The sequence below is a fragment of the Dunckerocampus dactyliophorus genome, chromosome 1 (genome assembly GCF_027744805.1).
Source record: "Dunckerocampus dactyliophorus isolate RoL2022-P2 chromosome 1, RoL_Ddac_1.1, whole genome shotgun sequence".
Lineage (NCBI taxonomy): Eukaryota > Metazoa > Chordata > Actinopteri > Syngnathiformes > Syngnathidae > Dunckerocampus > Dunckerocampus dactyliophorus.
In genome coordinates this window covers 20,644,076-20,666,052 of record NC_072819.1, presented here as the reverse complement: position 1 = coordinate 20,666,052, position 21,977 = coordinate 20,644,076, and the positions used below count along the sequence as shown (strand labels likewise).

General features: G+C 38.7%; 1 protein-coding gene across 4 annotated transcripts in view; it reads right to left on the bottom strand.

Moving 5' to 3' along the window:
- Positions 1–21,977, bottom strand: part of celsr3 (cadherin, EGF LAG seven-pass G-type receptor 3) — a 92,012-nt gene that overhangs the window by 10,143 nt on the left and 59,892 nt on the right. For 3 of the 4 annotated variants that reach the window (XM_054768324.1, XM_054768307.1, XM_054768335.1), the window contains 17 exons: positions 21,250–21,391; positions 20,372–20,492; positions 18,318–18,501; positions 17,182–17,283; positions 16,995–17,089; positions 16,695–16,904; positions 8,736–8,931; positions 8,101–8,304; positions 7,851–8,028; positions 7,585–7,752; positions 6,789–6,915; positions 6,321–6,527; positions 4,412–4,586; positions 3,138–3,250; positions 2,897–2,976; positions 314–440; positions 127–243 (listed from right to left, as the gene is read on the bottom strand). In XM_054768324.1, coding sequence (XP_054624299.1) covers positions 127–243; positions 314–440; positions 2,897–2,976; positions 3,138–3,250; positions 4,412–4,586; positions 6,321–6,527; positions 6,789–6,915; positions 7,585–7,752; positions 7,851–8,028; positions 8,101–8,304; positions 8,736–8,931; positions 16,695–16,904; positions 16,995–17,089; positions 17,182–17,283; positions 18,318–18,501; positions 20,372–20,492; positions 21,250–21,391 — 2,546 coding nt within the window. The remainder of the gene's footprint in view (positions 1–126; positions 244–313; positions 441–2,896; positions 2,977–3,137; positions 3,251–4,411; positions 4,587–6,320; positions 6,528–6,788; positions 6,916–7,584; positions 7,753–7,850; positions 8,029–8,100; positions 8,305–8,735; positions 8,932–16,694; positions 16,905–16,994; positions 17,090–17,181; positions 17,284–18,317; positions 18,502–20,371; positions 20,493–21,249; positions 21,392–21,977) is intronic. The other variant, XM_054768317.1, reaches the window with a different exon arrangement.

Below are 21,977 nucleotides of genomic sequence, written 5' to 3'. Positions count from 1 at the left end.
AAACAATAGACACACCTCACCTTTAACACTAGACTTCCACAGTGTGTGTGTGTGTGTGTGTGTGTGTGTGTGTGTGTGTGTGTGTGTGTGTGTGTGTGTGTGTGTGTGTGTGTGTGTGTAACTCACTGTATTCTGTGCTGGTCTTGGTGGCTCTTCAAGACTCTTCTTCCCCAAACAGGCCACTCTCCAGGCCTCCTTCACCTCAGAGTTGAACACCGTGAAGACCAGTGATACAGACAGGCCCTAAAAAGCAGTATTAGCAATAGTACCTGGTAGCTCACATGGGTGTCTAGTACATACACTTTGTTCATACCTGCACTAAACAGAGGACATCAAATATATAGTAGAAAGCCAGGATGCTGTTGTTCACAGCCATCAAGCCACACAGCCAGGTGGAAGTGGCCATCATCAGTAGCAGGAAGGCGTTACGAATGGTCGCACTGCAGAAGAAGATAGGAGTCTTTGACTGATGTGATCAACATGTGATTGAATTTATGTGAGTTTAATTGTGCAAATACAAAGCATTGTTTTACTGTTTTACACTCATTGCTGGTTGCACAATTTGTGCATTAAAAATATTTACATATACAGTCGTCCCTCACTACATCGCAGTTTGAACATCGTGCTCTCACTCTACCGTGTTTTTTCACAAAGTAATTAATTAATAAATTATGCTGTTTTATGATTGAATGCGGCCTATTATTAGTAAAAATTATATGCATATTTAAGCAAATTGTAATTATTCTTTTCGAGCATAAAAATGGCTTAATGTATGAACTAGAATACAAATACGAGGCTGAAGAAGCATTGTAATTGGAAATTATTCTACATTGGCCACTAGGTGTTAGTGTTCGGTGAGACAAGGGCCAGACGTGATTGCCAGAAAAGGTTTAAATTATCTCACAACAGGCACAATAATAATAACATAGTAATCACAATAATAACATGGGCTACTGTCTGGGCCATTACCTACGACAAGCTAAAACTCAAATCTTAACTTCTGACGTCACTTCCTGTTATCTACATCCACCATTGAGGTCCCCTGGCAAACCCATTTACTGCGACACACACAAACAGGAGATTTAGTTACGTCTTAAATGGCTTATTTACTCTTATTGTGTCTACTATAGTGCATAATACGAATGTAAAGCCATTTAAAGCCGCATTTACAATGCATTGATGAGACAGATTCTGACGGAACAAAATAATGGAACAAAAAGACGGAAAGCGGAAGTGCCGCCTGGACAATTTATGGTGTGCACCTAAGTGTAAGACGCTACCAAAATTGCTGAGCGTAAACTCCAACCCGCACCCGCTGTATTTAAAGCGAACGTCTGGAAGCACTTTGGCTTTCACGTAGTTGAAGGTAAAAATGAGCTGGACAAGAGCCAGACAATATGCAAGCTTTGTCTTACAAGCTTAAAATATTTTGGGAACTCGACAAATATGAGAAACCACATAGCACGTTTCCACGCGAACCAGGAAGAAAAACAGCCAGCTGAAGTTGCTGCCAACCAGAGAACCATCGAGCAGGAGAGCACTCATTTTCCACCCAAATCAGAGAAGGCAAAGCAACTTTTACTGCGAAGGCTTTGTGGCCGTATTCAATTGTTGAGAAGCAGGACTTTCGTGCTTTGTTACACACTTTGGAACCCAGATACAACGTCCCATCGCAACGTTATTTCACTGACACTGCAATTGTGAATAAGGGCAGCCTCGTTTTTTTGGTTATTCATAATATACTGACGTCTGCAAGCATCTTTCTTTTATGAGAGCCGCTGGTACAGAAATCTATGTTTTGTATGAAAGCTGTTTTTGACTTTGCTACCCCACAAAAATATTATTTTATTCTATGCTCAGGATTTTAGTTTGATTTCAGAAGTCTATTATTTATTTATGAATAATGGCAGTTCTTTTTTATGTTGGTTACTCAGAATATGCTGAAGTTTGTTAATTTTATCCATGCTGCTACTGGTGCACTTTAGTTTTCCTGCTGGTTCTGTGCAATGGGAAATATGTTGGTAGATGTACCCTTCCAATTATGAAAAGACAGTGAAAGTAAATTCATCTTTTTCATGTGTATTTTAATTGCGGATCATTACAAAATATGCTTTGTTTCAGTAGTACACACTGAGTAAAAAGTAATTCTATATAGAAAAAAATTGTGCATGAAAAAACTGACAAACTGTTGATGACAAAAAAAGATGCATCAGGATGCATCAATAATCGTTTTATCATCGCATCACAGGCTTCTGAATCGTAGTGTTCATGGCCATTTAATGCAGAATGGGAACTTTTAAATGATTCATTCAGGCCTTTGGATCAAGTGGTATTTGCACTGTGTTAAATTATTTGTTGAAAGAAACAAGAGGTGTGAAGCCTGACTCTGACCCACTGACATAACACACTTAGTTTTTGGGTGTTTTTGTGAATCTTCATTTTTATGTTTGTCACAATTATGTTTTGTGGGATTATTTGCTTGGAGAGAATGCTATCTGAGTGATGAAGAGTTTATCCTACCAATGTCTACTTGTTGTACATTATGTCATGTTATGACATACTGAGGTCCATTTTGTGTTGAGCTGTTTAAAATTAACAGAAAGTTTACACAAAGGTAACATATTGTTCAGTCCCATGTTGATAGGAGTATTAAAAACCTTTCTTAGGTAGACTTACTATACTGTAGATACAAAAAATGATATCTGCGGTTAATTGATCATTAGTTAACTATGGACAAAAATGTGATTAATCCCGATTAAATTTTTTAATCTACTGATAGCCCTATTAATAATATTTTAAGGTAACTTAAGTATGGAAAACAGCCAGTTGAGTGGATTTTTGTGAAAAGTAAATCAGTGAACCATTGAAAATAGAACCTTTGTGGTGCTGTACTCACATGACAGGGAGTTTCTTGGTCTCTTTCTGAGAGGGGTTACAAGTCATCTTGGCTACAATCATGAAAATGCCTCCATTGATCTGGACAGACGAAGAGCAACACCAGTGCAGTCATTTTCCCAGCCGCACAATCAACATTTTTCTGCACACTAATGGAGTACTTTTACTATTTCTATTATCTTAATATTTTTACTCAAAAATGTTCAGTTCCCCATATGAGACGGACAGGGAGAAATGGTTACCAGTATGACGATGCCAATGGGTCCAGCAAAGCTCCAAATCAGCTTGTCATAGATTGAGATCCAACAGAAGTCTGGGTTGCCATAACCTTCAGGGTCCAGGCCCACAGCAAGACCTTTCATGAAGAGACACACAAGCAAATAAACTGTTACACAAATAACGTCTTTTGACTATTCTAACATGTAGCTTTCATTAAATTGTATGTCTACATGAAGACACAATATTTCTGCCTTCATGTCCCGTTTTGAGGCATTCATTTAATAATATACATATTAATTGTTATATACTGAACAGCATTCAAACACAACGAGTGTTTCTATTCGTTTGTCATGATATGAGCAAAATATTTGCGTAAGTAATTAAATAAATGGAACAATCTTAGTTCTGATGTGCCCTGTGCCTGACTGGCAGTATAAAAATGAAAAAAAAATATTAAAATGCAAGAAGAAATGCAGTACATACACTGTAACTAAATAGAAAATATAACAATGCATACTTTTGTACAATTTGTTTTTGGTAAATCATCATGTTAGTGTCTAAAGTGGTTATGGGGAAATTTGTATTTGTTTTAGTGTAGTGTGTATGTACTCTATATCTTATATGCATGTACTGTATATGCCTCAGTGACAGAAATTGAGTTGCATACGGCAAGTAATTGGGAGATAGAAGGAGACGCTGACAGAAATGACTAGCTAAAGGGATGTGTCAACGAAAAAATAAAAATGCTGTCTTGTGTGTGCATTTCAGTGTACTATCTCATAGCTTAAATGGAAACTGGTTCCATAAAAATGCCAGTAGGACAGCTTATCTGCACTGACAGCTGGTGAAGGCGTGTGCACGTGCGAGACTTGGCTATGTGCTGGCATCGACATCTTGTCTGAAAGGTGTGAGCTCATGTATTGACCTAGTAGTCGGTGCAGTTTTTCTTTCTGCACAATATGATATTCTATATTTACTACAGTGACAATTGTATAATTAATGTGTGTACCTAAACACATTTCATGATCCTATCCTCTGGTTGATTTCTTGTTCCTGTCGAGGAATAAGACGCCAAGATCCCTGTAATTTTGTCATTCAAATACTGTAGTCTAAGGGTGTGTGACTGACATATGACAATGTTTTCATTGATCCGTCTCAAATCTGCCTAGCAAGAAATACTGTACAAAGCAAACGCCTGGATAAAAAAAGGAAGCATATTAAAGAAAGTACTGTTCCTGATTTTTAGCTTATAGTTTTTTTGCATGTTTATTCACACAAAAATATAGCGTGTGTATACCAGTAATAATTGCAGGCACGCCCCAGCCGATGGCATAGTAGAACCTCATGGCTCCAAAATTGATGTTACGTTGCTCCGTCTGCATCCTGTAGATGTGAAGGCCCTCCACAAACATCCAAGCAAATGTGGACATAAAGAAGTAATGCAGCAAGATGGCTACCACCGTGCACAGGAACTGGAAGAAAATGAAGAGTGCAGTCACTCAGATGAAAAAAAAAGAATGGATGAAGGAGCCGAAGGAGATATAGAAGCAAGGCCAGACAGATGGCCCAAAGATAAGAAGCGATGAGGGGAACAAAAAGATGAAGTACACAGAGAGACAGAAGGCGAATGAGGAAGAAGATAAGTGTGAAGCAAGAGTTAAAGAGGTGTACATAATCTCTCTAATGGATTTATACTGGGCATACATATTGGAAAGTGGCTAGTAACACAGTTTTTTACAATATAGCGCGACGAGGTGACAGGCATCAATGATTTAATCACTAATACCACTAAAGCACAGCTAATTAATTCGCAGGAAATGCAGAAATCGTACAAATGAATGTATGCAAATATGCAAGTGAGGGTTAATGGGATTTTACTAGGGAAAATTGTGCAAAAGTGAACACGAATAAACAGAAATCTGAAAAAGATAACTAAATTATGTGTAGAATATATAACTTTAACAACATTAACAACTTTAATAGGTGTCTTACTTTATTGTATATTTATTTATGCCTAATGTAATGTAATTATCAAGGTATTTACTTACTGTATATACACATATATACATATATATATATATATATATATATATATATATATACACACATACATACATACATATATATATATACACGTACATATATATATACACATACATACATACATACATATACATATACAGTATATACACATACATACATACATACATATATATATACATACATATATATACACATACATACATATACATATATATATACTGTATGTCTATTAGACTCACTAAAATGTAGCTCTGATGACAAGTAAAAGGTACATACGGTATATATGTATTTGAGTGACTTCAGTTTAATTATTGTTTTACAGAATAATGCATCTGAATACAATGATAAATAAATGTATTCAAAAATGCTATACTGCATAAAAATGTAATCTATTTATTTATGCTTATTTTAACTTAGCTTTTGTATGTAATCGTCTACTTATGTACTGTCTGTATGCCTTACATTAAGATACCAAATATGGTCTCTTGCTCAATAAAAATGTAATATATTTTAATCCTTCATAATTATTGAATACAATTTAAGATGAACAAAGAACAAAAATATTGAAAATGCAGCCGATGGTGCAATCATTTTTATGAAGAATAAATACATATTTAACAAAATCGAATCGAATCTTTAAGATGGCAAAGAAACTGCAGCATCAAAGCAATAGCAGCAGAAATAAAGCCATATGGTATATTTTAGTGACTCGCATGCATCAACGCACACACACACACACACACACACACACACACGTACATGCACACACGCGTAAGGAATCAAGTAAACTGTGGAAGTAAGACAGAAATAGCAAAATATGAAGCAACCGCTTTGAGCACTAACATGCTCTCCAGAGTGTGATGTGAATGAACGAGAAAGCTTGAGGTAACCGGTCTCACTGTACAGCTGTCTGTGTGAGGATGCACTTGAATTAATGTGATTTCATGCTGACTGAGCACATATGTGTCACACTTCCTCTGGAACAAAGCAAGATGCACACCATACACACATTTATATGATTAATAAAACGTCTTAAGAAGTAGCCAGAGGGATGGAATGGATGCTATATACTCTTAAATAGATATATACTTAACATTACTGCCTGCAGACCCCAGTTAAAAGGGGATTTTTAAATTTGAAAATAATTAAAGTCAAGTACAAACCTGTTGCTCAGTTTGATTGACCCCCAGCAGAAACACAAGCTCAGACAAAAACATGGCTGCCGCCGTGTTGGAATGGATACTCCGGGTGTTGGACTTTAGACCTCGGAGGCATGACAGCACCAGGACAGTGAGGAGTAGAGCCAGCATGGAGAGCACCAGAGAGGAATAGGTAACCAGGGCAAGTGTCTCCAAATCGCCTTCTAACTGCTGCTTGTGGAAAGAGGTGTGGATGGAAAAAAAGCTGGTAAGAGGCTAGTTCAAGTATTTGATGGATAATGGTGGCATGTAGCTGTAGTCAATAACAGCTTTGAGGTCATCTGAAAGCTCATCATATTTTAACAAGAAATGAATGGTCACAGACGACCACATTGTATCCCATTAGGCATCTTCTGGGTATTTCTGCATGCATTTGACTATATATATGTAGATGAAAAGTCCAGCAAGTGAGTGTAAGCCTATTGTACAAACCTCTCTGTGAGAACTGTCCATCAACACCCCGAAGGTGCCCAACCTTTGACACTGACAGCGGACATGTGAAGTGTTCCTATACACCACCATACAGTCCCTTACTGTCCAACAACCTCCTATCTCACACCTGCAGGGACACACAAAAACACACGTTTGCATCAGCCAGAGGACGTCAAATTATAGATCAAATGAATCAAATAAAAGGTTGAGTAAAGTAATTGAACTATACTAACATATAAATTCTCTTTTTTTTCAAAATGTGTTTTAAATATCACTGAAATAACTGGTTGATAAGGAAAAAAAGATAGATTTCTTAGTTGGTTAACAGCTGTTTGATTACTGTACTGGCCGAAGAAACGCAAGATGGTGAAAATGGACCCAGAAACAAAGCAAGTCAGAAATCAATGATGAGGTTTATGAATATACTGTATATTACCAGGAAACTTCACTCGAGTACTGTATGGATCAAAATAAAAGGTGGCCAACAAGACAAAAGGCTTTTTTTCTGGTCTAATTTTTTGGAGAATTTTAAAGAAAAAGAACATCTCAAGCCAAAATCATCGAAAATCTATCTTCTTAAAATGATGAATCACCATCAGTGATATCAGCCAACTGAGAGAGAGAGGGAGAGAGAAAGAGAGAGAGAGAGAGTGGGAGAGAGAGAGAGAGAGAGAGAGAGGAAGAAGAAAAGGTCTGACTGCTGTTTTGCATGTATAAACCTGAATTTAAGACATCTTGTCTTTTTCAGACTTTTTTTAAAGGGAATAGCTTTTGCATCAGTATTGTGTGTACTCACTGACTGCTGTGGTTCCATTGGACACACAACGGCTTGCTGCGATTGGCCGTCTCCAATAGTTTGAACTCCAGTAGGATGGGCTGGTCCAAATGTCCACCCACGAACGTCTGGTTGTTGTAGACAGAGATGGTGACCACTGGGGAGTTCATTACTGGGTGTCTGGGAAGCCTGGGACAGGACGAAAGAGTATACAGAGATTACATAAGCCATACTGTATTTACAAAGTATTAACACTATGAAAGCATCATTCAGTATTCACTACTCACCTCACTCCTCGTCGGTCTGTGTGATACTTGGGAGGTAGTGCTCCGCCCAGACTTCTGTAGATCAGTAAAATGACTATAGTGATGGGCGGTTCAGGTGCTGCACGGGTGCGTCTGGCTGCTGTGTATTCACTCGTCTGATTGGCTGACATGCTGACTGGGGGTTGAACAGGAGGGATGTCTAAGATGGAGCAATTATAGTTAGTATTTTCTCTTACCTGTACCTTATGTGTGCTTAGAAATGCACTCTTACATTCTTTTTCAAGTTCTTTTTCTTTCCGCTCCTTCTCTTTCCAGATATGTTGTTGCTGTTGTCGTTGTGGCCCCAAGGCAGCAGGGGGCAGTACCACGTGGGTGTAGGGATCCCAGACGGTTTGACTGCGAAACAGCGTGGTGTGGTAACGTGGAAAACGTCGCCGCACGTCGGTGTGGTTTTCCACTCGATCCAGATTCATGACTGAAGTGCAGAAAAAGATGACAATACAATTACAACATTGTTAATCCGCTAACCATTGTAAATTATACACACGATGATGAGAGGGGCAGTCACGTCAGTTTAACAGCAGTTTCTTTGCAGAAAAGCAAGGAATTCAGCATGAAAATGTGTGAAATCACAGTCATCATCGGCATGTTTTGTTACAATTTTATGAACATTAATGGTAGTTATATTATCATACTTGGTATGAAATTACATTTTACCCTGTATCTGACAACGATCCATATTTACAAACAAAAGTAGGTACTGAAATGGATCCTGCATGCATCAGTATGAACCTTTATAACCATGAAAAAATAAAAACAATGCAAATTAAAAAAATAAAATAAAATAAAACTAATAAATAAAATAAAATTGTTTTTAGCTTTGTGTATGTGTCACTTTCAACTCACCAATATTAGGAGCTACCAGTGCCACAGGGTTGAGGTAGGTGAGCTTCATGTTCTGGGCCAGATTCTGCGTATACTGGCCCAGCAATTCTGTCAACTCGGAAGGACCGCCAGGAATGTGGTTCTGACCCTGGGCGAGGGCGCGCCAAAGCCCCTCCGTTCCGGGACTCAAAAGTACGCTGCAGCCCCGCAGGATGTTCTAAAAGAAGAACCATTAAAAATTTTAAAAAGGAGCAAGAAAACAAACCATATAGTCTAAACTAATCAGCTTTATGGCGTTTGTGTCATACATCATAAAGTGATGTCTCTTAAGGGTCACTGAAGGTTCACAGACTTTATATCAGTGGTTCTCAATTGGTTTAGCTATGGGACCTACCATTACCCCTTAATGGCAAAAGGCAACAAAAAATTCTCAAATATCTTATATTTAATGAAGAGACAGTGCAGTTTGAATTTGAGGTAGTGCAAAATAACACTGTATTCCAGCACAAAAGAAGTTTAATGAACAATATGATTTTATTCACAAACTCAAAATTATTTTTAACAAAAGGAACCTGTAAAGTTTTTAAGTACATGGAATATCTGAGGAGATAAATCAAAGCAACTGAACTTCGACCTGAATGAAATGCAAAAATCTTGATAAAATCAACAGTCCAGTTCATGAGGGGGCGGGGTACCATGCCTTGTGGGTTGTAGATGCAGCTATAGTATTGCATGTAAGTGTGTAAGCGTTATTTTGAAAACCGCATAGTCCGTGTGCTGCAGTTGCGTTGTGTGTTCCATTTGTGCTGACTTGTGTTGGTTTTGTCCACACCGCAAGTTAGGTCTGTGTTGACGACTTCCTGACTGCAAGTGTTTGTTGGTTTGTCATCACTTTCAAACAAGAGAACTTCTTTCAAGCAAAGTGAAGATGCCTGATGTCCTGTGTGACTCTAAGGAAACTCTGTTGGTCTTCTATGAAAGCAGGTTTCAAATAGTACAGCACAGCGTTGTTGTCACTTTAAGGAGTATTAATAAATGACACCTTGCTGCATTAAAACCTTCAGAATAAAAGTGCAAGACTATTTTCGTATTATTTTTTTTTTGCCCAGGGAAAGACGCGACCCACTGAACCCGGGTCACACAAGTTGAAACAAAACTAAACTGCTTTAGACCACTAAAGAAAATACGACACAAGCGTGGTTTGTCTGGATGAGAGGCAGTGGTAAAGCGAGTCAGTCAGAAAGTGAGAATGCATCAGATCTAATAAAGTACTGCAGCCTCGTGATGCTCAGGGGAAAAAACAAGTAAGACAGCACATAGAGTGCAGTGGAGAAAGAAAATAAATGAACTGGAAATGAAGACAAAGGTGGGCTGAATATGTTTGCAAATGCGGGGGAAAAGGGAAATAAAATTTAAAAAAGACTGACACAATGGTGTTTTCCTTTAGCTACTGTAAAAAAGCAGTTTTGTTAAGAAAACAAATACGCCCACTACTCAGGAGAAAACCAATTCTATTCCCTTACAGGTTCTGTATGTCTTCGGCTCCAAATAAGACCACCACCAGCGAGCATATGTTACCAATAGTAAAATAGTACAGATTGTACAAAAATATCTACCTGTATATTGTTGACAATTGAGAGTTAAACTGCCTAAAAACTGCTGTAAATTGTCATTCGGCTCGAATAAGATGATCGGTCACTCACGGCGTGCCTGGTATTCACTTAGATTTCCGTAGCTCGTGCACACACACAAAAGCAGTTCCAGAGAGGTGATCAACAATTTTCAGTCATTCTAGATATGAATGAATGAAATATTCTTATTAAATACTTTGTCCTTTACATAGTTGAATGTGCTGACAACAAAACACACACAAAAATGATCAATGAAAATCAAATTTATTAATCCATGGCGGTCTGGATTGGAATCACACTCAAAATTAAAGTAGAAAAACACACTACAGGCTGCTCCACCTTTCATGTAATGTCCTTAAAACAAGTCAAAATGAGGCTCAGTAGTGTGTGTGGCCTCCACGTGCTTGTATGACCTCCCTACAACGCCTGGGAATGCTCCTGATGAGGTGGCGTATGGCCACCTGAGGGATCTCCTCCCAGACCTGAACTAAAGCATCTGCCAACTCCTGGACAGTGTGTGGTGCAACGTGGCATTGGATTCAGGTCTGGGGAATGGGCGGGCCAGTCCATAGCATCCTTGCCTTCGTCTTGCAGGAACTGCTGACACACTCCAGCCACATTAGGTCTAGCATTGTCTTGCATTAGGAGGAACCCATGGCCAACCGCACCTACATATGGTCTCACAAGGGTCTGAGGATCTCATTTCGGTAACTAATGGCAGTTAGGCTACCTCTGGCGAGCACATGGAGGGCTGTGTGGCCCCCCAAAGAAATGCCACCCCACACCATTACTGACCCACTGCCAAATCGGTTATGCAGGAGGATGTTGCCATCACTAGAACGTTCTCCACGGCGTCTCCAGACTCTGTCACGTCTGTCAAATGTTCTCAGTGTGAACCTGCTTTCATCTGCAAAGAGCACAGGGCGCCAGTGGCAAATTTGCCAGTCTTGATGTTCTCTGGCAAATGCCAAACGTCCTGCACGGTGTTGGACTGTAAGCACAACCCACACCTGTGCACGTCAGGCCCTCATACCATTAACATGGAGTCTGTTTCTGACCGTTTGAGCAGACACATGCACATTTGTGGCCTGCTGGAGGTCATTTTGTAGGGCTCTGGCAGTGCATCTCCTGTTCCTACTTGCACAAAGGCGGAGGTAGTGGTCCTGCTGCTGGGTTGTTCCCCTCCTACGGCCTCCTCTACGTCTCCTGATGTACTGGCCTGTCTCCTGGTAGCGCCTCCATGCTCTGGACACTACGCTGACAGACACACCAAACCTTGCCACAGCTCTCATTGATGTGCCATCCTGGATGAGCTGCACTACCTGAGCCACTTTTGTGGGTAGTAGACTCCGTCTCATTCTACCACTAAAGTGAAAGGGCTGTTCACCTGTTGTCTATTCCCTTTGCACAAGAGCATGTGAAATTGTCAATCTGTGTTGCTTCCTAAGTGGAGAGTTTAAGTTCACAGCAGTGTGATTGACTTGGAGTTACATTGTGTTGTGTTCCCTTTATTTTTTTGAGCATTGTTATTTTGTTACTTGCTACTTCTAGCCTGACAGTTTATTTCTCTGTTTATGTCTCTCTTCCGGTTTTCATGTCCTTATTTTGCAATATTTCCTGTTTAGGTCCGTTCGGTTTTCTGCTGCCTTTGCTTTTCTGCTTTTATGCACCTGCTGCTAATTTGTGCTGCCATTTTTTAGTTCATCTGGTAGCATCTCACTGTGGTTGGAGCATTGCATGCACAGTATGTCAATCTCGTGTGATCTGTTTGTGTTCTGGCTACATGCTTCTGCTAGATTCCTTTTTTCTGCTCTGCAGTTACTATACTTAAACCCATTTTACCAGCACTGGGTTCCTTTCTCTGTATCTTGGGGTCATCGCTACATCAGTTCGTGACAGAATGCACCAACCAAAAGATGACCTTGCGGAGTACAATTACTGGACCCAGCTGTTCCTCAAGACAATGGTAGAGGAGTGCGCAAGGTTTACGCTAAATACGCTAAATACATGACAGTGAAGTATAAAATGTACATCATACATGTACAAAGTAACAATGTGACGTCAGTCCAAGATGACGGCAGTTTGTGTGGATATGGAAGCACTAACCTCCTTACAAGCCGACCTCTAAACTTGGTGAACACTAGGTGAACACAAGTTAATATATGATCGTATACTTCGTTGCCTTTCCTTGGAATTACATTTTTTGACAGCTAGCCGAGATGACCCTGCAGCCCAGTTAGCTGCTTTAGATCAGAGATGGAGGCAGCGGAAGGAGACGGAAGCATGGCTGTAGTGCTGATAATCCTGATATCCTGTAGTCCTGATAATCAGTCTAAAAGCTAGACCGAGAGTCCAATTGTTCTATCAATGATCTTCCATTAGTGGTGAGTACCTAAACATTTGATCATTTAAAATGTTTTTAATACATATTTGAGGCATATTTAGCTGAATTGTACTTCTATGCATTTAGCTTGGAAGATTCCTTTGTTGTGAGTAAACAATGGCTTTTGAAAGAGCTGGGAGGGTTCCGGAGCTGAATCTATTCAAATAATTTCAATAGTCACTTTTGTGACAAATGTTGATGTGAAATCGGAGGAGAACATCAAGCTAGAGGAGGGTTTGAAGGGGCTGGAGAGAGCCGGCGTAGAGTACGGTGGCGCTTCGATAAAATAGCACAATCCAGTCTTTTTTAGACTGTCAAAAATGAACTTTTTATGGGTGTCTCATTTACTTGCTAGTTCTGGTTGGTCTCGGGTCTTAACATGCTTAACCCCCGCAAATAGAGGGAATCTACTAACCCCCTAAATTTCTCTAAACGCTTGCATGCAGTTAAGAATATCAACATGTTACTTAAAATATATATAGTAAGTACAATCATTCCAATGGGAAACTTTGTTTTGGAATTAGAACAACTTGAAAGACAAACAGCGTAATAAAACAAGTTGTGTTTGACTTCGGAGGTTTGGAGGTTCTATTTAAATGCCCAGTCAATCTATTAAAAAGTGCTTTATCTTAAAATAAACATTTTTCTTTTCAAATATATATATATATATTTTTTCCCCCCAGGTGAATGCCTGACACCAGTGTTTTTTCATTTCGCTCACCGTAAGATGTAAGATGGGTTGCCATGACAACTATTCAAGCCTCTATTGATCATTTAAGGTCATGAAAACTACTTTGGACTGATGATTGTGTGCCCAAAATTAACAATCAAATCCCTTTTAAGTATGCTTACATCTTTCTTCTAATTTCCTTTAATGACTTAAACAGGAGTGACAGAGGTATGCCCCACAAGCGTCAATTAAAGCACATTTAAATGAGGGATTTTTTTTTTTATTTCATGTAATGTTCCCCTCTAGACTTAATTTGCTGTTCCTTAAACTATGAACTACAGTGTGTGTGCTTGTTTAGAAAGAATAAAGATTGATACTTTTATGACATTAAGAGAAAATGTTTGCATTGATATATTTGAAATCCTAAATATTGCTGCTTTTAGAAGGTCAGTGTTGCCTCAAGTATGATTAAATGTACAGTAATTACAGCATACACTGATGACAAAATATCATATACTGCATTACTTCCACAGGCAGGTCAGTTTCTATAGCAACCCGTCTTGAAAGGTATAACAATGACTGAGCCCCTTTCAGTAAAACAGCATGTAGCCACAGCAGCAACTGGAAGGAAGCAGCTGAAAATCCACCATTACAAAAAAAGCCAGTTCCAATTACAAAAATTAATAAGGAATGAAATGCCACGAGTGGGATAAGGCTGTACAGTTTATGCAAGAGATGTCCATTCAACAAGCATTCACTCTAACAGGAGGAATATTTGCAGAAATATAACATGGCTGAAATGTCTGTTAGCGTGCCCAAATACCATCATGCAGAGGAAGATTTGCGTTCCCGCTTCCTCATATCAGGTAAAATGAGGTTCTGTTGATTTGGCAAGCTGATATTTGCAATATTAGATGAGTTACCGTCACTGCATTGCCATGGAAACAATACCCACTGAAGTATATCATGCTAAACTACTATTGCATGTGCATCTGTTATACAGGGGTTTACTGACAATACCATGTTTGCATTATCAGTAGCATGGCAGTAATCCTTTTGTGATGCCAAAATTGCACCAAATTGATTGCATTTACATGGATTAGAGATGCTCTCTTTAATCTACAATGTCATAACGCAATCAGATTGGGGAGGGTACAATTGTCACGGTTCACTGTGCCAGGAGGCACAATTGGCACTGTGGCAGTAGTGAATTTCATAACATGTTTACATAGTCACACATTAAAATGACTAGCGACTACTAATGCACATGCAGGAAATATGTTGCATTTAATAAATGAATTCACGGTAAATAGATGTAAAACAGTAAAATGGTGCATTATGACAAATATATATGCGCCACTTTCAAAAATGAATTTCACAATATTAGAAAAACCCTCCGTATTATAAATTGTAATTGAGGAATTTATAAGTAAAAATTAAGCCTATATCCGGCCAGGTTTATGAAAGGTCAAAGAGTGGCAATATCCACGTACCAAATTTAGAATTAGGTCGCTACAAAGTTTGGTCTGGGTTAGAGGATGACACAAGTGGATTTTCACTCCTGTCCCAACCCAAGAATTAAAAAAAAAAATCCTGTCTTGTCCCACTCCCATTCAAATTGAATCCCTCTCCTGTACCGCTCCCATTTTTTTTCTTTTAGTCTTTGGGCAATATATTGAATTTGATTTGATTATATATTATATTATATAGCCCGACATTATACATTTGTATGTATTAACAGCTCCACATGAACTGAAAATTTAAATCAAGCGAAAAGATAGCACTCATGTCTGAAAAGCTAATGAGTTCAAATCTCTTTAATAGTAGCAGTGCATTTTAATCACACTTAAACCGTGTGATCATGAACAATGAGGAGTTGCGTTCAAAGACATCACGTAATTTAAGATGACTTTACATGTTTTGAGAGTATTTATGGGATTTCCAAGCACACGTAAATGTTGACAAGAATATCAACTTAGTGTTCTTTCTAGTCTTTCTGTTTATTCAGACCACACATACACGCATCATAAAGATTTTGTTGTGATGTTCAGAGTTCATGTGCGTGTCGAATGTACCTCGGGGAGTGTTGTTGGACATACATATATTGTGTTGGAATTGCTGTTGGTGTGTTCTGTTGATGTTTTCAGGTCAGAACAAAGTTATAAAAAAGCCTGAGACTCTGTGTGACTGTGGGGACACTACACTGTGCTTCCGTCTGCCATCATAACAGAGAGGTGTGGCTTGCATTAATACACATATGTTAATTTCACTACAGTAATGAATGAAATAAATTAGTTACCAACGTTAACGCATTATTTTTGATAGCCCTAATAAAAATACAACTGCCATATCAGTCTACTTTTCACTCCCTACAACTTTCCATTTCCATTGCTGTTCATTGAATTCTGGCGGAAAGCAGCAGCCGGAAGCACTTTTGGCCTCTAGGCTGTGTAGTTCGTTTGACTTCCATTACAGTGTGGGCTTATTTAAAGAAAACTACAAAATGACGGCGCCTGTCCTATCTTTTTTTGATTTGTATTGTTTTCCTATTGGTTGGTTCCTGATCCCGTCTGCTCCTGGTAACTTTTTATCCCTTACTGTTCAAATCAAGTGATTCCCATGAATTGTGGGATTCCCCAAAAAATGTCAGCCTCTAGTTTGGATATTGTTTTAATCTAACACTTTAGTGTAAGATGTGTTTCCTTTTTTTCTGCTTCCTAAACACAACCAAACAAAGCATAACACCCCTTGCATTATGAGAAAAGTTTGTTTTGTTTTGGAGGCATATCATGCACCGTCTTGACTATTCCTAAGTCATTAAAATACTACTTTGAGCTCTCTAAAAAGATGACATTAGCTTGGAAATGTTACAAAGAGTAGAAACTGCAAAAGTTGAGTGTGTCTGAAGTCATACAATTGGGAAGAGACAATGTGCTTCAGAGTTATAATAGTCTTGATGTGTGACAAAAGTATATCCTCAAAAGGAAGTTATGTGCAGTATTTTGTTGTGTAATATTTTATGACATTTAGGAATATTACTGAAAACATTACGTGTACAGTTAATAAAGGTTGAACCAATTCTTTTGTATTGATATTACGACCTATGGGGAAAACTGTACAGCGTCTTTGAAAGCATTGGGCTTGACCCAGCAAGCTGAATTGAGCAGCCAATATTCTGGACTTGACAAGTCTCTCTGCACTTACATTTAAATACAATACATGTCACAGAAGTATTGTCAAAGAAAAACGTAAAGTCACGGCGTGTGTGCTATGCATGTATGTATTCAGCATCCTACCTCATTAAAGTGTGCATCCTGAGTGGCGGTGAGTCCAAAACCACTTTGTTGGGTCTCGAAGGTCAAGAGGCGCGACAGCAGTCGCTCTGCAATCAGCAAATCGTTACCATAGAGGCGGCCGGTCGCTTCAGTGACATCACGGAGCTGGTGTGCCAGCTTCTTTTCCATTATTGTGTTCAGCTCTGTTTCATTGCGTTCAAGAGAATCCAGCTAGATAAAAACAAAAAATGGATTTGATGCTATGTTAAAGTATTCAGACTGACACATTGACACTGAGTATCTTATGACTGCTCAACATACGGCAGCATTGAGCTCCACAAATGGAGGTGAGGTGCAATTGTAAAGGTCTGGCTCCATCCAGCCTCTCTCAACATCACAGTGTCTGATGGCAGCACCTACAGGGCAAACAGAAACAGGAAGTGTTTTTTCTAAGAATAAGAAACATTCCACAAGGTCACAAACTGTTAATGTGAATATGTGGACTCACCTACAGAGCCTTTGGGGCAGGGAACTGCTGCAGGCAAGTTGAACTTGGTCCGCGGCCACCAGATGCCCTGAGTAATGGTTTTTGGGCAGCCGTCATAAATGACTGCATAAAAAAGAGAGCAAGCGCAAAGCATGACGTTATTCATGACATGGAAATAATATAGTTTGTTTTAGTGGCAGAAAACCAAAAATATATGATAGAATGATATAAATGAAATTATTTAACTGTTCAATTTTTATAATGTGTTGTCACTCAACAAGGAAATCGGTTTGAAACCAATCAGTCAAAAACTAAAAAAAACAATTGATGATTAATTTCAGTAAGATGGACAGCGTTGCTTTCATCAGTTCTTCAACCCGCAATTGTCACCCTCAATTATACTTCATTTTCATGTAGTTCCAAGTCATCAGTTCACGTAAAACATGACAGGATTACACGATGACCGATCTAAACTATGTGGATAATGGAATGTGTAATTGATTTAAAATGAATTATATGGTCAACCTAATAATAATATATTTGCAAATATATTTTTGAAGGGAATTAAAGCAGAAATTATGCCTAACTACTGCAAAAAGATACAGAAGTGATGTCACCTCCACTTTTCTGCCTATTGTACTGTATGAATCATAAATGATCCTTAAAACTAGTATCACTAGTAACAATAAATATGTTGCTCGTTTTCCAATCATTTTCAAAGCCCCAAACACATTATATTGCTTTTAATTGCACTGACCTATCCACAGGTGACTGTTACAAGGCTTATTATATATTACAAAGTTGAAAGAAGGCTTGTCACCTCTTTTCATAGAAGCATTACACAATACGTGTGCGCATACAGTGTGCTAATGGAAATGGTTTAATTTTATTTTGAACATGCATATTGGAATACATTACATGTTAAAATCCAGTTCCACATGTCCAAAACAAGAGTAGGAAGAAGGAAAGCTTATTTAATCCTTCCTCCTTTCCATTTCACATTAATTGCGAATACATTTCTTTGTGCACTTCCTATATTCAACATGTACCATTTACCAATTTTGAAATAGAAACCAAATTGAAATACCATAAGAAAACGATAAGGCAGTATCATAATGTGTTACAATTTATTCTTAACTAATAAACACTGATGTTACCTTCACACCCCGAGTTTGTGACCTCAGCAAAGGGGTTGTCACATGTGTTGCACTGGCGACCGATCACACCGGGCCTGCACTGGCACTGGCCGGTCTCAGGGTCACATGTCCGTGAGAAGGAGCCGACCGGGTAGCAATCACATGGCAGGCAGCTGTCTGAGCCCCGTGGACGATAGTGAAACTCCTGAATAAATTCACACACACATGCACAGTGTGACTAATGTGAAATGTCCCAGAGTCAGGAGTCTAGCGGAGCAGCACAACACAAACAAGTCATGCATCCAGCAGTGTTTCTGTATGGAAAATAAGCACTAACCGTTTAGTTAGGTTTCATATCAGAACTGCAGTCCTCTCACTTTCTGTCTGATAATTTCTTTCTCAGGTTGTTTTCCAAGAGCAACATACAAATTATTCTTCTCTCATGATAAAATCTCACAATTTGAATTAAGATATAGCAGACGCTGCATCTTAGCTCAACGGAATTTTTCAGATTATTTTTTCCAGTCATGTTTTTCCCTGTTGCTAGGCAGAGATTCACAATTGAATCTCTGATCTATATTAAATGTAAAATACATCATTAAAAAGCAGAAAAACAGTCCCATTTTGGTTCTTTTCTTGATTCTTTTTCGGATCCAGTTTTCGCATGATTCAGTTTGTGTCAAAACATTTTGCCAAAATTTTGCCTCGGTTTTCGTACAGTATTGCACGTAACAAACTAGTCTGTTTGCCCTGTACTGTATCATTTCGCGAAATTCCCAAACAAAGCACTCTACACGTTGCTGACTCACTAACTGTTAAATAATCCGCCGTGGTGCCAAAATTGCAAGTGCCAGCAATTTGATAAAGAAGGTGAGAAACACTATTGAATTCAGTCTTGCCAGGATGTACGGTATGACCAACAACAAGTTCCATCCATTCATCAATTATAATTATTTCACATTGTTTTCTGCATGTAAAACTATAATTATTCTCTATAAAGTGGACATATTTTTGGGTGTCTGGAACGGATTAATGGGATTTACATTTTTTCCAATGGGAAATTTCATACATTAAGTTTTTCGTCTGGCCTTTTGGAACAAACTAATAACAAAAAAACGAGGTACCAAACCCAAGATAGAATGATAAATGTGTGTGTCTTTGTGCAAACCTTAACTGGCAGTAATTGGACCACATTCCCAGTGGGCCTTGTAAGAAAATTACATGATTGAAAAAACTGAGGACTGTAGTGCACAAATAAAATAGACTTAAACGTTTCCTTTTGTGAACCTCAAGGCTCACATGGTGATACTTCTAGGTCATGCTGTTAGTGGGTTATTCCTATTAAGTTTGTAAACAGCAGACAATTATATCATGAGCCAGGGACGATTAATCTGAATGTGCGGATGCATAAAAATAATATAATTTTGCTCAAATAATATATTTAATAATGCCCAATGCTGAAACTAATGAGACTATCACTAGGATAAATTAATGCAAAGAGGATGGCAATTATCATTAAGTATAATAATGTCCTGAAATCACATTTGTATGTCTTAACCAGGGCCATATTAATAGTTTTATGAATGGTAACCTGTAGCATGTGGCTCCAATATAAACACATAACCTATTGGTCCTGATAGCATCGTGACAATACAAGAAACATATTGCATATGATATCAGGGGAAATCTTCCATATTGTATTTATCTGCCTGGGTCCACATGTATGACCTGTGTGAGTGTTACCGTCAGAGATTAGAGATTAGGGTCAAAAGAGCAGATTAAAACCAGGTTAGACATACTGTTTTCACACAAATGAAATAAATACATACACAAGCCAAGTCAATACACAGGTATCACTGCAATGCAAAATTGTCATCATTAATATTGAAAATGTAACGTTAAGAGTGGGCTATTTTCCAAAGAAGAAACTAGTAAATGAATGTACTTGTACAAACTCCACGCACATGCTCAACATGTTAGATGTACATGAAAACACTGTATATTTTTCAAAGTAGCAGTCTATCTAGTATGTCACACACGTGTATGTACCGTATGTTTGTTTGTTTGTTCCTTACCTTGCACTGACAGTGCCCACTGGTCTTGTTACAGTCGGGGTCGAAGCCTTTATTGGGGTCACAGTGACAAGGTCCACAGGTGGGAGACCCCCACCAGCCCCTTGGACACTGGTGGTCTATCCTAAATGAGCACACAACAGGCTCGAGTCAGTTTGGGTGAAAGAAACAACCAGATGTTATCCATTTCCAGAGAGAGTTTTAGTAATACGACCCTCACATTTCCAAAGCCATTTTGTCCCATTTTCTCAAGGGACAATACTATAGAAATGACACTCTATTTATCTATCTATCTAGCTAGTTATTAAGCACTGCCTTAATGCTGGGCATGGAATTCACCAGAGCTGCAAAAGTTGTTATTGGAATCCTCTTCCACTCATCCATGATGACATAACTGGTGGACATAGGGGATGTTAAAACACCTTGCGTTCCTCTACCTTCCTTCTTTCTGCTTGAGGGTGCCCCACAGGTGTTCAATTGGGTTAAGGTCTGGAGGGGACATACTTGGCCACGCCATCACCTTCAGCTTCAGCTTCAGCTTCTTCAGCAAGGCACTGACATCTTAGAAGTGTGTTTGGGCTTGTTAGCAGGTTCGAAAACTGCCATGCAGTGCGGTTTCTGTTCACACTGTCACAGTACAAGTTGTAATTTATGTTTACCAGAGTGTCAGCAGCACTCATGCAGCCCCAGACCATGACACTACCAACACCATGCAAGACACACTTTTCTTGCTACTCACTTGTGTTGCCAACTATTTAAACAACAATGACTGTATGTTGAGTCGTTTTGATCAAATCTTGTTTTTGACCAAGCAGGGGTAATAATAAAATGGGTAGAGTACACACACACACACACACACACACACACACACACAGAGATACCTGTCCTGGCAGTACTGTCCATAGTGGTTGTCTCCACAGTCACAGGTGTATCCATGCGACGATGTGGGCTTCATGTGGCACTGAGCCTCATTGTCACATGGGTTGAGATGGCAAGCATCAGTGCAGCCTTTGCCAAAGTAACCTGCAAGACAGTGAGAGAGAAAAATACAAAGTCATTTATGGAAAGCTCATTTTCTTTGTCAAACACATGTTGTAAGGAAGAGTTATTGCTGCCTTAAGCTATACACGCCAGTGCTGATTTCCACTTGAACCGCAACAATATTATTTATGCATTAGATGCAAGAGAGTATCGCCAATGTTTTGCAGACATGTTCTTTATGAATATTTTCATACCATTGAGCATTTTGTAAACATACTTGAGGGTTAATATTATAACATGCCATCATAGAAGAACATCACAGTGCAGATTGAAAACAGTGCAATCTATTTTTGAACCTGTATATTTGGATTCTTTAATACAGTACAGGCCAAACGTTTGGAAACACCTTCTCATTCAATGCAGTGTCTTTATTTTCATGACTATTTTCTTTTTAGATTCTCCAAACTATGAATGAACACGTGGAATTATGTAGTTAACAAAAAAGTGTGAAATAACTCTACATATGTCTTATATTTTAGATTCCTCAAATTACCCATCCTTTGCTTTTCTGATAGCGCTGCAAACCCTTGGTGTTCTCTCAATGATCTTCATGAGGTAGTCACCTGAA